The sequence below is a fragment of the Rhinolophus sinicus genome, chromosome 5, assembly GCF_057876585.1.
Source record: "Rhinolophus sinicus isolate RSI-liver-muscle chromosome 5, RSI-T2T, whole genome shotgun sequence".
Lineage (NCBI taxonomy): Eukaryota > Metazoa > Chordata > Mammalia > Chiroptera > Rhinolophidae > Rhinolophus > Rhinolophus sinicus.
In genome coordinates this window covers 49,666,279-49,680,892 of record NC_142505.1, presented here as the reverse complement: position 1 = coordinate 49,680,892, position 14,614 = coordinate 49,666,279, and the positions used below count along the sequence as shown (strand labels likewise).

Sequence of the window (14,614 nt, the reverse complement as noted above, 5' to 3'; positions counted from 1 at the left end):
CAGCACTCTGGAAATGGAAAAGCACTATATGTTGACACACTGTGTATCAATGATATAATTATTTGACAAAGTTTTTCGATAGTCTGTGGGGAAAAGTTCTCATGATGTGGCAATGGCATGAGACAACTTGGATTTTTTCCAGAATCTTTTTACAAAGCTTTCAAAAACAGAAACAGAGAACTGAGGCATCACATTATTCCTCTTAGCTAAAATTCTGTCCACTGTTGGTCTGGTGGACAGGGAAGATGGAGAGAGGGGATGTGAAATTTCAGAATGGGGACCTTCACAAGTTGCTGTAACCATCAATGAGTGCAGAGACCATGACCTCCTTCCTTATTCGTCATCCCCTACCCCATCCCCATACTCCTTGGTCGACACCAGGGTTTCTCAACAGTGGCTCTACAGTAGTGCCCCCATACCCATGGTTTTGCTTTCTGCAGTTCCAGTCACCTGCAGTCCATCGTGGTCCGAAAATACTAAATAGAAAATTCCAGAAATGAGCAATTCATTAAGTTTCAAATGGTAGGTAGTATGATGAAATCTCATGCCCTCCGATTTCACCTTGCCTGAAACATTAATTCATCCCTTTGTCTGGTGTACCTGTGCTGTAAACACCACCTGCCTGTTAGTCATTTAGTGGCCATCTCGGTTTTCAGAGAGAGAGAGAGACCACGGTCACATACATTTTATTACAGTATATTGTAATAATTGTACATTTTATTATTAGTTATTGTTGTTAATTTCTTAATGTGCATAAGTTATACATTTAGGTATGTATGTATAGGAAAAAAATATAATATATGTAAATAGGGTTTGGAACTATCCACAGTTTCAGGCATTCACTGGCGTGTTGGAACATATTCTTGGCAGATAACAGGCGACTACTCTATTGACATTTTTTTTTCTATTGACATTCTGAGTCTGATAATTCTGTTGTCAGGGGCTGTGTGTTGTAGGATGTTTAGCAGTATCCCTAACTAGATGTTAGGAGTGCCTCCATCCCCAGGTGTAACTAACAAAAATGTCTCCAGATGTTGCAATGACCAGTGGAAGGCAAAATCACCCCCAGGTTAAAAACTACTGGTTTAGGCAAAGGTCACAGGTACTCAACAGAGACTTAGAAACTAGTTGTCACATCTAAAGGACCAGAACAAGGGTGTGGGCAGGTGCCTGTGTTGGCAGATCACGGGGAAGGTGAGCGGGCCCAGGTGAGAATGTGGGAAGTGGGAATGGAGACTGGCATGAAGAAGGAGATCCTCAGGCTCACCATCAAAGCCCTTCGGCCAGGGAGGGGCAGGCACACCGGTGTGAAGAGGAATGCCCAAAAGTAAAGCACTGAAGACAACCAGCCTGCTGCCCTCAGCACTGAGCACACTCCTAACAGCCAAGCGCCTTCCAGAAAATACCGCCACCACCCAAACACAAGCACCACCCACCAGGTGTAGCATCCTTGAGCTGCATATGTCTTGCCGAGGACTTTGCATGCACTGTGGAATTCATTTCCCACAACCGCATTATGTTATAAGCTGACCAGTGAGGAAGTCAAAGCCCAGAGAGACCACATGATTTGCCCAGAACATCACAACTCGCAAGAGGCAGAGGAAGGCTGCCTGACCCCAAAGCTACAGCTTTTCATTTCTTGGTGAAACAGCCATTCTAGCTCCCAGAGTTCAACGTACGATGCAGAAGGTGGAGTGGCTTGTCCCCAGGCATGGGTGCTACAGAGAGAGCAGCCATTTAACCAACTGGCTCTATTAACCTTCTCTTAGCCTCTATTAACCTTCTTTCTTCCTTTTATCTCTTTGAATCTCATTTATCTTTTCTTAAACCCCTAATAGTAAAAATGTAGAAAAGCTGGTCAAAAGAAAAGTAAATTAAAAAAACAAAACAAAACAAAAAAATGCAAGTACCCACTTAGTAGGTTCCTTCTCGTCTCTTTTTCAAATCATGTGCAATTTTAAACAACAGCAGGTTCACGCCACAGGTGAAATTTTCTTTGGGGTGCATGATAGTCTTTGCTTCCTAATTTACCTGTCGGTCTCTGCTCACTGACTTCCCATTGGCTATCCTGACTGCCGATACTATTTAACTCTACACACTCTTCCTCCAACATTGAATGCTTTTTGGGGGTACATCCAGTTTTGTATATTGTTTTTTCTTGTTGTATTACTTCATTTCATGAGCACTTTTGATCTTGATAAAAAGTTTTCAGAAACAGAATCTTTTAAAAAGTTTTCTATGCCCTTCTATGGATGGGCTGTAATTTATTTTTAAATGTTCCTGTTGTGCATCATTTAAAGATTTGCCAGTATCTGCAATTCTTAAGTCTCAGGTGACGGTCACCCTGTCACAGAATCCCTGTTCCCATCTCAGTTAATTTCCTTAAGCTCTATTTCTAAAAGTGGGATTGTGGGCATTCACTGTCACTCAAAGATGCTACCAACCCAAGAGGAAGAGGCAAGGGTCAGCCCCTGCCTGGAGGGTCACCAGGATAGTGTGTGTGTGTGTGGATGAAAGCAGAGCATCTGGTTCCTGCCCCACTGGGCTGTCAGCCTCCCAGGATGGAGCTGACCTCAGACACACGTGGATCACGTTCATTGTTATCAGACGCTGCTCCATGCAGGTGTACACATGCGTAGAACTCTCTGCATGTGTTACTCCATCTCATATTCCAACTAACAAGAAATTAATGAGTTCCTGAATTTAGGCAAAATGGGTCTAGTTGTAAGTTGCACAGCTATGATGCCAGTGACGCTAACGATCACGCCTGGCAAAAGAAAGATGCGTTAGGGCATTTAGGAAGCAAAGGTAGCGTGCCCGCTATGCACTGAAGAGCAGGTCCGTGTTACGGGATAACAATGCTTAAGACACAGCTCCTGCCACCAAGAAATTCTAGCTCGGTGTGAATCAAACAAACTGAGTCAATAATGGTGAGGAAGGGCTGGGAAATGGGTGAGTTGACTGGGACAGAAGCAAGAAGGAAATGTTGCTAATTCTTCCTGGGAGAATTGAGGGAATTCTCAGTGACTGGGGTCTTAAGGGAAGAGAGAGCAATGCCCTGCTGAAATACAGAGGGCGCCCAAAACATGTATACACATTTGAAGAAAGTAGAACACTGTATTAAAATTGTAATACTCAATATATACCGATAACAAAAGATGAATCCAAGTTATATGTAGACATTTTTGGGGGCACCCCCAGTATATCCAGCACCTGGGGGAATGCTGATATGTTACTAAGCTACCTCTTTTTAAATGGCAGATAATTAAAAATCATCATTGTGGTAGCGGTCTGCTTCTGCCTGGCATCCCAGGTACAAAAAAAAAAAAAAAAAAAAAAAATCAACATGAATAAATGCACAAAGGAAAGAAAGAGCAGAGTGTATCTGAGAAACAGCAAGTGACTTAACAGGCGGGGGGCCAGCTGGGAGACAAGCCTCATTAAAGAGCATTAGTTTGTAGGGCAATGCGGACTCAAGTATTCATCACGGTTGGGGTCAACGCTGTCATCACCATTATCATGAATTAATTACAGCCACCACTTTCTGCGAGCTTACTGTATTCCAGTCACTGTGCTCAGCACGGAACTCAATTTATCTCATTATACACACACACACACACACACACACACACACACACACACAAATGATGGGAGATAAACAGTATTTATTATTTTGCTCTTTGGCTTCCTGCAGGGAAACTGAGCCTCGTCCAGATCAACTAACTTGCCACAGGCCAATCTTGGAGCCAGGATTCAGATCCGGACCGATCTAATGCCCCATGTCCTGCTTTGAAGCGTCTACGCATTACTTGCTCAACTCATGGAAGGTTTTTGTGCAGGAAAAGCAGTATGATCAGATTTATGTCTTGTGAGGGTGATTGTCAAAAAGAAACAAAAACAAAAACAACAGCGCAGTTATCTCTTCCTTCAGGCTGAAAACAGCAGTGTGTCTGTCTCCCTTAGAGTTTGGCAGTGCCTGCGAGCGTTTTGAGGACTTCACCTGTGCAATGTATGACCGGAAAGCCTTAGTTAAGGAAACAGGTCAAAGTGTATACTCAACACGGGCTGAATGAAGCCTGGGGAATTTTTGTCAGGCTGGAAGGTGCTGCACCCAGCACAAAGAATGCCTTTTGTGACAGAAAAATCATCACTTTGTCCTGGGTAGTTTTATACGAGCACATCCCTGATGAAAAGTAGCCAGTGAACCCAGGGTTTATTGCTCTGAGCTTAGAAACAGAAACCAGTTGCTGCTTACCTTTAGCTGTCATATCTGAGTGCCACCAGCTGCAGAGGTTAAATTCCACTAGGAACCTGAACAGGTGATGGAAAAGCCCAAAGTTACTTGGTCATCCACACCCTGAATAGAACGGTGACATCTTGTTATTCAGCAACGCTCACTTCGTTTGAAAGAATAACATCAGCATCTGGAGATATTAACACAGTTGGTCCCGGTATCATTGAGTTTTCACTGGGCTTTATGTGTGATAGGGTATTTTATCACCAATGCCAACCAAATCCTGAAATCAGGTTTTCCTAGTCTCAAGGACTCTGCTGAGAAATATCCTGCTTCATAGGCAAAAACAGTTTCTAGTTAGAGTTTGAATCCATAGTAAAAAGTCAACTTCTAAAGGGCTTCCTTTGCCTTGGTTCAGAAATACAAATAGAATATTCTTTACTAGACTATGATCTGCAGTAATAAAGGATGCTTTCAAACCTTATACTGCAATGCAAACTTGTTTAGCCGTGTGTGATTGTGTGTGTGTGTGGTGGCGGGGGGGGGGGCAGATGGGACAAACTTCTCTTTATGAAATTATACCACAATGCAAATTTAAAACATTAAACTTTCTTGATTGCTCACTAAGAATGCAAATATATATATATATATATAAAAACCATCCTCCAAATGAATGGGACACACCAAAATTCAGCCATTTTCTTTTTTCCAGGCACATGGCTATCTCTAGCAACTAACTCTCAATCAAAATCCTAGTATTACCTGTTACTGTATTTTTTTTGTTTCTTATGTGTATGCAGAACTTAACTCCCCACTTGAATTTATAACCTTGCTAAATGTTAAAGCAATAGAAAGGCAATGTTCATCGATGTCTGTTCATCAAATACTTTCTCCCTTAAACCCACAGAATTGGAACCTTAATGGGGAAAATAAGAAGAGAATTTGGTGCAGCTTAAATGACCTGGTTTCCATGCCTGTCCATTTCTCCCTTTTGTGTGACATAGTGTTTCTGTAATGTGTCATCTGGAAGTCAAGCCTTTCATCTTTGTGCCATTTCAAGTCTGACCTAAGTCACAGATGCATCCAGCTCCCTCCGAACAGGACCGAAAGTTGACAGGGTAAACAATTAAATCACACCTGAGAAAAGTCCCCAGCCCCTGGCCCATGACTACACAATCCCCACTTCTATACATGGCAAGACATCCAAAGTAGCACAGTGGACAGCCCTGGCAATTTGTTCTTTTGACCACAGGCCACCCAGGCTGCATTAAAAACAGCCAGACATCTATGTTAAATTTAACAGTAACCACAATACATAAATTTGGTTTGTGTATTGCAAGCTGTTAGTCTGCTAAACAATTACATAAGGGCAAAAGCAGTGACCATGAATAACTTAATAAAAGATAATTTTTTGGTCTCAGCATTCAATATGCTGAGATTTTCAATGAGGTTATCTCGGAGTATTATGAATCTAATGGTTATTGAAAGCATAAAGCAGAGACTCCCAATGCACTTAATCATACAAAAGAAAAGTGATAATATATTTTTTAAAAAAAATGTAGCAGTTGTACTTACAAGACAAATTCTGTCATTATCCATTTTACTGCAGCAAGGAAGGCATTATAAGGCTGAAGAGAAAAATTTAGTTTATTAAAAAAAGGATCAGACACAAAATGGAGTTTAACTTAAGGCTTTACATAAAGACAATGTTATTCTTTTAGAGAGATTGATATCATGTTAAAAAAAACAGTGAAGCTCTAGCTAAAAGATGAAAATGGTTGGATACTGTATCCCAAAACTAACATTTTAAAACTTTGAACTCCCCTGTAGTGAGATGTGATTTACAAGTAAAATAAACATGATCTAATACAGGGGTTATCTCTGGGAGGAAAAAGGAAGTTCAGCAAAGGATGCTTAAACCTTTACCCTCTAGGGGCTAATATTTCACAGCCTAATGTTGAGGGGCTGGAATCATATAACTAATTTCAAATGGTAATGTACAAGGCTGCCCCTCGGAAAGGTGATTCCCTGTTCTCCATCACTGTATGTCATTCATTGAAATAAGCAAGAATTGCATATACTTGATTTTAATGCCTTCCATGAATTATGTATGATGCAAGCTGCCTTTTCTCACACTTCCATATTTGGACTTGAAAAAATGATAACCATATAAACATGTGATTTTATCCTTCACTCTATAAAAGAAGGCATTGACAGCCTAATCTTTATTTCAGAATATTTTAATTAAGAAAAGTAGTTGGATTGTTTACTCTGTGATATTTCCTATGTGGATAATTCAATTTCCTGGATTCTGGAAAATACCAAGTCTTCCCCTCAGTTAGTTCTTTGTACTTAGGTAGGCCAGATATGTAAGTGGTGGGCAGATTTGAGAGACAGGCAATGACATTGGCAAAGCCCAGGCTCCAGATGGCAGGTTCAGAAAAATCTCAGGACCTTTTCTGGTTGTGTTTAGGTATCAGAGGCCTGAAATGCCTAATCCTGGTTTCTTAAGCAATGACTGCTTAATTTTACCTTCTGAGCATTTTGATGGTAAGGACTAGAACTAGGAATGGGGGCGGGGGGGTATCCAATTTTCAATACAACAAGAATCAGTTTATATCCCCCTAACTATTCTTGAAACATCCCTATTTCAAGCCAGTAAGTAAACTGAACGACAAATATCAACTGGAATTACTCCCAGTCCACCCAGATTTCAGACTGGATCTCTTGCTCTCATTTGATTGAGTGTATCACCATCATTTCCTTAATCACCAAGCCCTCCGGATTAGGGTCAGATAAAGACATGAACTATTAACTATTTCCTAAAATCAAATGCAAGCTTGTAGGCCTGTGGTTTTGACATTTCGAATCGTAGGGCTTGAAAAATAATCATCTTTCTTTCAAATGACCCAGATGGTCAGACCATGGGACAGTTTGTGTCTTTGCAACTGCTGGGATGGGTAGTGACATTTCAGCGGTTCTTGGTAGTGTGAACCTGAGGGAGGAAAGAAGAATAAAGGGATTAAGGAGGTGGGGAGGGACAGGCACTGGGGCAGCTGCCCTGAGGCCAGAGGGACAGCACTGGAGCATTTCCTGCCAGACACTGGCTCAATGTATGGATAAACAAAGGGATTATGTAAATACAGGATTAAAAAATTTAAATGCACATTATCATTCAGAAGAATAAAGCCATTGAGCTTTTAAGCCTAAATGATGAAAACATATCTTGGGAACATTTTAAGTCTGGAAATATTCATGCTAAGGTTAGGAAAGTTGAGTTTGGAAAGACAGGTTGATTCTCACTGAAAAACAGTGGTTTTCAAAATGTCCAATTCTTAGTTCTTAGTTGCTTTGTAAATATTTTCTAGCTCTGACTCATTTCTTGTTCCTTGAGGGTAGGAGAACTGTGTTAAATATTTGGTTTTTAAATAATCCCCTTGCAAGATTGTACATCCGCAAATGAGAAGGTGTGTGTATTTTAAAACCAAAATGAGTCTCAAGTTTTGTGTTTCAAATGAAATTTTAGGTTAATTTTTAGAATTTACAAAATAATAACATGTAAGGGTTATATTTATATACATATGTCCGATTATATTGAAGTATCTATATCTATTTTTGTGTGCGTATGTATATATGTGTTCAAATTATTGGTGGTCAAACTTACATTGCTTACACATTGTAAATTCTATTTTTAAACCGGGAGCAAATGATAGCAGTTAATTTCTAGCAGTCTGAAAAGTCATTTTCTAATGCGACAATAGCTGTCGACCGATTCTCAACTGTGACACCAGCCATGGAAGCAGCTCCAGGGAAAATGATGTTGAAAGTCACTCAGCAACAGCCTCATTAAGGTCGAGAATCTATGATCAAAATATGAATTGGTATAATGGGCTAACAGCTCAATTACAAACCCAAAGGAAGATTTCCGTGGGACCAAACCAAATTGTCTTTTATATAAGACTAAGAGAATCCACAAAACTTGCCCCTTTTTCTGTCCATCAAAAGGGGGCTGCTGTATTCATCCATCAAAGACTTTAGATCTGTTCCTCATTCACATAATAGCTGAATTTGGGTTTAGACAGAAGTGACTTTTCTTAACCAGTAAAGTCAGGAAATACTTTTAAACCTTCATGGTTTTGAAAAAGATAACTTGATTGCCCCAGAGGAAAAGATATGCTCACACACAGAGACAGATGGAAAGGTGCAGCTGGTTTCCGGGTGACTGCACTGTACTTACGTCAAGTAGCCCACGGGCACCATCGCTGCTCTCCTTGTTGGCCCGACACATGGCTTGATAGTCATAAAGGGTAATTCTGTAGGGAAGAACGGAAAGGAGCTTCACTAAAGGGGCAAACACAGGAACCAAACGGTGCCGTGGACCAACCAGCAAGGTCAACAGTCACTAACACTACCATCCAGTGCAGCAGTGACAAACACAAATGTATGCAGACCCAACAGGGATGGCAAAAAGGTAAAGGGGACCAACGTTTTGCCACCCCCAAAATGTGCCTTTTGAGATATTGATTTGAAGCTGGTTATTAAGAAGCACAAGACTCAGAAAGAACCTTTGACCCCTCCCCCTTCCTGTCTAATGGAATTCAGATGGAAAGGCCTTCTTTAGGCGGGGACTTTTAGCATGTTTACCTTAGCCTCTTTGAATTAAGTATAACAGATAGGAAGGATCCACCACACATTTGTTCTACAGGGGAGACCCCATTGTTCCTGGTCTGCCTAGCAGGAATTTGTTTGCCAAGTGTTCCCTCATTCTCCTCTCCCTGTGAACTACCTACTTCCCCCTGGAAATCCTAGACCTCTGCCCCTTCTCCTTTGTCTGGAATGGCATGGAAACCTCAACTGCCCTATGCATTTCAGGTCAAGTTCTTAGGTCCTCCCGAATGTACATTCATAGAATAAACTTGGGACGCTGTCTCCTGTTAATCTGTCTCTGTTAATTTGATTATTAGCCTAGCTAGAAGAACTTAGAAGGTAGGAGGAAAGTTGTATTTTTTTCAGCCCCTACACCAGGAACATGGCCAAGTCCCGTACTGGAGACACAGTCATGCTGCACTTGTGTAAACTCAGAACGAGCTCAAAACGGTCCTGTCTTGATTAGCGAGATACTGAGTAGCCTTTCAGAGACAACAGACCAAAACCACAAGTCACGCAGCTGAGTAGGCACAGAGAAGAGACCTTTGACCTCCAGCTGCACCTGGAACCAGAGTCTTCCCCACCCTTTCCCCAAGCAACCAAAGGATGGGGACATCACCACAACATGAACAGTAGCACCCTTTCAGAAGCAGAGGGTCCGTTGTCCAGGAAGACCCTGTGCTACGGTAACACTTTTTAGCATAAATGGCCAAGCTCCAAGTCCCGCCAATTAAAACTGGCCCTGCCAGCACTTCCACATACCTGTTTCCTCTGTACCTTTAAGAACCATCTCCTGGATCAGGCAGTTGGGCTTCTGAGCTTTAGCTTCCCGTTCTCCTGGGGGAGCCATTCATAATAAAATAGCCAATCTTTCTCCAGTGCAACACTCAGTGTTTAGTGTTTGGCTCTGCTAGCACCAGGTAGACAAACTCTTTCTGGTTTGTAACACTTGAAGAATAGACAAACAATGGTATTGGGGAGGAGAGGAGGAGAAACCCCCCCAAATTGATGAAATAATCATTTTGGTTTGACAGGAATGATTTGCATGAACCAGGATACTCTAGAGCAGGGGTGTCCAAACTTTTTTCAACGTTTTTCACCAAGGGCCATATGTGGTAAAATACACAAACAACCGGGTCACTCACTCGAGGTGAAGTACGTATTGCCTCACCTGGTTTATTTAAGTAAACTAAATATATTTTTGGAATTTGCTGAGGGCCAATAGAACATGGATTGGCCCGTGGGCCGCAGTTTGGACAGCCCTGCTCTAGAGGAACTATGCTGTTCTGAACAGGATTCTGGGGTCTGGATGGAAGGCACCTCAGCCATGTCTCCAAGGTCACGCAGAGCTGGGAAGGGCCATTTCAGATTAAGGAATGGCGGGATTCTGTCTCTCGCAAGCACTAGGAGACATGCCTGGCCCAGGATCAGCCCAGCACTTGGCAACTTGTTGGAAACCAGCTGGCTCATTGGCTTAATTCCCACTTCCAGTCCCACCACCACAATACTGAGTGTATTCTTACTTTTGAAAACAGTGCCGTTTATGAAACAAGAAAATGTGCACTTTTTTCTCCATTGATGATAAGAGTATAGCTTTTCTCTCAATTATGATGGTTATTCAGTTGCAGAGAAGTTCTACTTTATAATCGCTTCAGATATTTTAGTTTCCTATCAACCATTTTACAAAGTAAAGGAGAATGGCAGTTTCTGGGAGCAAGTTAACAGCTTTTAGATGGAGCAAACACCTTATTCCAAAGGAGACATGCATTCCATTCTTCCCCCCAGCTCCCCTTCCCACTATTCTGGGCACCCCAAAGGACAGACACTTAAAGTCCAGCCTGAGTTACATAACAGCTGCCAGATGACATATTAACACTGCAATACTACATGAACTTCCCCATGACTGGAAAGAATTCTCCCCGCAGGAATTCCTTTCTAGAATAATACAATGCTTAATGTGGAGCATACTTAATGCTGTGCTGGAAATGGACAACCAGCCAAGTATCTGGGTCAGGGAAGTCCCCAAACACCCTTCTCACAGAAATCACTGACAGAGCCCTGATAGTAACCCAGCCACAGAGTCAACTGCAGACCACAATTGGTGCCTGCCTGGCCCAGCCTGCCAGTCTGCAAACACATCTACGGGATTTCCACGGGGGACCCTGGAAAGGCTTTCCAGGATTTGGCAAGAATTATTGTTGGCTTCGTCCTTTTCCTACTGCCCGACTCTGTCTCTGGAGCTGAAACTTGGGCCAGAGCCGGGGTGAGAGGCACATGGGTTGAGTGGAACATGCGTGTGCGTGGGGTCTTGTACATGTGGATGCAGCACGCCTTGGTTTGAAACGTTGGTTCTGCCATTCATCCAGGGTGAACTCGTGTGCAGGCTGCTCTCCCTCTTCTGAAGCTCCCTTTTCTCACTTGTAAAGTGACTCAAAGGATGTTCTGAGGTTTAAATGATTAGGTATGTAAAAGTATGCGCACATACTACGACAGAAGGCCTAATTTTGTTCTTTGTTAGAGTCTGGGCTCTTAAAGCTACACTGTTCCCAAAGGCTCAAATGACGAATGGCAGCATGGCCTAATAGTTAGAATGCCAGCTTTGAAGTCTGTGACACCTGAGCATATATCCTTACTCATCAACTTATTACAATTTTTTTTAACTTTCTTGGTGCCTCAGTTCCCTTATCTGTAAAATGGTGAGAGTAATGGCTACCTTATAGGGTGGTTGTGATGATTAACTGAGATTACATATGTGTTGTATTTAGCACAGTGCACGAGACAGAGGAAGCATTCAACAGAAGGCAGAGCTGCAGCTGCTGTTACAATTTATTAGTATGGTTTTCATTGCCATTATTAATTAATGGGGGTGGTGTTTAATGTAATGGGAATTGACTCAGGCTTTACCCAGCTGGTTGGAGGATGGACAGGCCTCTTGGTTTTCTTAGCTCACTGACACATATGATGAACTGTAAAATTCACACATTACTGCAGTAAACTCATAAAGCACCTTCAGAAGCTGTGCTGGGGTTATCAAGAGACGATGCAGGGAATTCTGTTCCTGGGCTTCTTAGCTGAGGACCATGATAACAACTGATGTCTATCGAACTCTATTCGGCAACCATGAGCAAGGTACTCTTCTAAACATGTCCCTACAAGATAGTTTTAATCATCCCCATTTTACAGACAGGCAAGGCAAGTCTCAGCCAGTCGAAACAAGGTACCCAACTCCACATACCTAACAAGTGGCAGAACCAGAATTAGCTGGGGGCCAAGCTGTTCCTACCTCACTGTATCTTCTCCTCAGCAGCAGTCTGACAGATAGAATTCAGCCCTGCGCCTCATCCTAGAGTCCTGGTGGAATGTCCCAGGAAAGGTTGCCCAAGATAAGGTCTCAGAACCAATGTCCAGAATCAACTTTCAACCCAAGCTGAGGGGCCCGGCTGGACCAGCTGGCTGGGCTAGCGAGAGCCTCTTGCCATGGTAACTACCCTGACAGTCAGATGGCAGGAAGCTCAGGATTCTCCTGGGATCACTGTCAAAGGCTGTAGTTTACATGTTGGGGCCAAACTCAGTTGCTCTGCGGCAGCCTCCAGGCCAGGGTTCCTGCCTTTCATTTTACCTGGAAGCTCTCCTGATACCATGGTTGCTACGGAGGTTACAAAACAAGCCTGCCCTGTCTTCTCCACACTTAGACAGCTTTAACTAGATGTTGCAGAAAGAGAGACTTCCAGATTATTACCCTTTTTGAAGTGATTTTGTTACTGTTTTAAACAACTCCATTTTGTGGCTACCTGCATCCTGTTCGGCTGATTATGGTTAAAGAACATGATAATTGCCTGCTTTCATTCGGCTCTAAAATAAGCCCCGAGCATCGGGCGCAGCCCAGGATTGGTGCTGTGCTGCTGCCCTCAGCAGGGGGAGTTTATTCTTATACAGATAACATGCCTTAATCCCTATGGCATCACCACCAGGCAGCTTCAACCCCTGGACCTTATCATTAGCATCTCGTGCTCCCTAGACAGGTCTCTTTGAAACTTTGACAGAAGGCAGATATGGTCTCTGAAGAAGAAGCTCAAAGCGGTACATCCAAAGCCTGGACAACCCTACACGCTCCTGGACCGGGTAGAGCCTGAGATGACAGGCCCATCACATGAGGGCTTGTTGAAAGCCATTTTGCTGATTCTGTTCTTTTCCAACTCAACAAAAATCACAACCAACAAAAACATTTCTTCTAAGAATTAGAAGGTTGAATTTCAAAGGCATGAGCTCAGCTACTTTAGGCTTGTTAGTAACTGTGGCAACCAGCATTTATCAAACATCTATTCTGCGCCTGTGCGGCCAGGTACCTTACCTGTAATAACTCAGCGAGTTAACTCACTTTTCCTAAACAGTATGCCTAAAAACCAAACCTGACACCGCTCAATGATCAAAAATACAGCCCTAAAAGCCAGACAGGGAGGCATCTGACATAGAGGCCTGCTGTGGGACATATTTAAGCCATTTTAAATCTACAGTTATGAGAAGAAAAGTGACTCACGAAGGTAGCATGTAAAATATGTATTCTTTGTTGATCTGTAAAATGTGTTGTCTGGGGCAGCTTTCAACTTGCAAGTGATAGGCTACGGGGCAGGAACAGAGGGTATTCTCAACAGAGCGGCTGTGGCCATGGGAAGCCTGACTCGTTTTTGACCTCTCAGAAAGCCAGGGAAGAGGAAAGCTCAGTCTTTTGATGTGAGTGCTAATAGAAGATCCAAAAGGTACTCTGCCATCTCTCCTTTTTGCATCGGTCGCCACAGCAACTTCTCACAGAAAATGCACTGCTCTGGAAGATGACAGCAGCACATCGAACGCAGCAGAGATGTAAGTTTACACAACCCTGGCCTTGCTGCCTTTGAATGCTCTGATAGGAAATCACTAGAACAAATCTAGTTCGAGCACCCATCATTAGCAGAGAATAAGTGTCATGTAGCTGCACTGGCCCGGACCCCAGCACCCAGGATATTGGGGCCACTCAGGGTGCAGTGCAGGACCAGAGAGAGACGGGAGCTGTGAGAAAAGCCTCACTTATTCTATACATTAAGCTGGTCTGTGAGCACCAAATGCTTTTCATCGACAGGTGCTGATAATATTTCAAAAAGAAAGAAAAAAGGTTTCAGATAGTAATCACATTGGCACCTCACCCAGGTAACAAAAGCAGTAACAGGAAGAAATAATCAGTTACTTCGTGCCAGCAGTGTAGGCATTACCTCTGATGTCAGGGGCATGGTTATATCTGAAGGCTCGGAAAGAGAGCCTGCTCCAGGGTTCTTACAGCGCTGCTAAGTGGAAGGGCTAGGATTTCAATCTAGGTCCCACCTTCTGTAAAGCTGTGCATTTCAACTGCCTCCCAAGCATGGATCCCCACTGGATATCCTGCTCCTTCGGGGGACCTTGGGGATAGGTCTCAGCAGAAGAATCTGGAAACTGGGATATAAGCTCACTCTCAAATCCTAAGGCCACTTGTGAGTATACAGTTGGGCATTTGTTTAAAATAGCAATTCTCAATCCTGCCTGCCCTTTAGAATCATAACCTGGGGGACTTCAAAGATTTTACATACATGTTGATGCCTGGACATCACTCCTCCCCCCAAGATTTCATTGGTCAGGGAACCAGGCATCAGTTATTATTATTAGTTTTTACTAGTTCTGATATTCAGCCAGGGTTGAGAGCCATGAATTTCAGAATGTGATGTG

General features: G+C 42.9%; 1 protein-coding gene across 3 annotated transcripts in view; it reads right to left on the bottom strand.

The window, feature by feature from the left end:
* CACNA2D3 (calcium voltage-gated channel auxiliary subunit alpha2delta 3) overlaps positions 1-14,614 on the bottom strand; it is an 837,281-nt gene that overhangs the window by 50,095 nt on the left and 772,572 nt on the right. For all 3 annotated transcript variants that reach the window (XR_002136724.3, XM_088798500.1, XM_088798501.1), the window contains 3 exons: positions 8,472-8,547; positions 5,810-5,862; positions 4,256-4,311 (listed from right to left, as the gene is read on the bottom strand). Coding sequence is in view for 2 of the 3 variants with exons in the window: in XM_088798500.1 (XP_088654626.1) it covers positions 4,256-4,311; positions 5,810-5,862; positions 8,472-8,547 (185 nt within the window). In the remaining variant the exon portion in view is untranslated. The remainder of the gene's footprint in view (positions 1-4,255; positions 4,312-5,809; positions 5,863-8,471; positions 8,548-14,614) is intronic.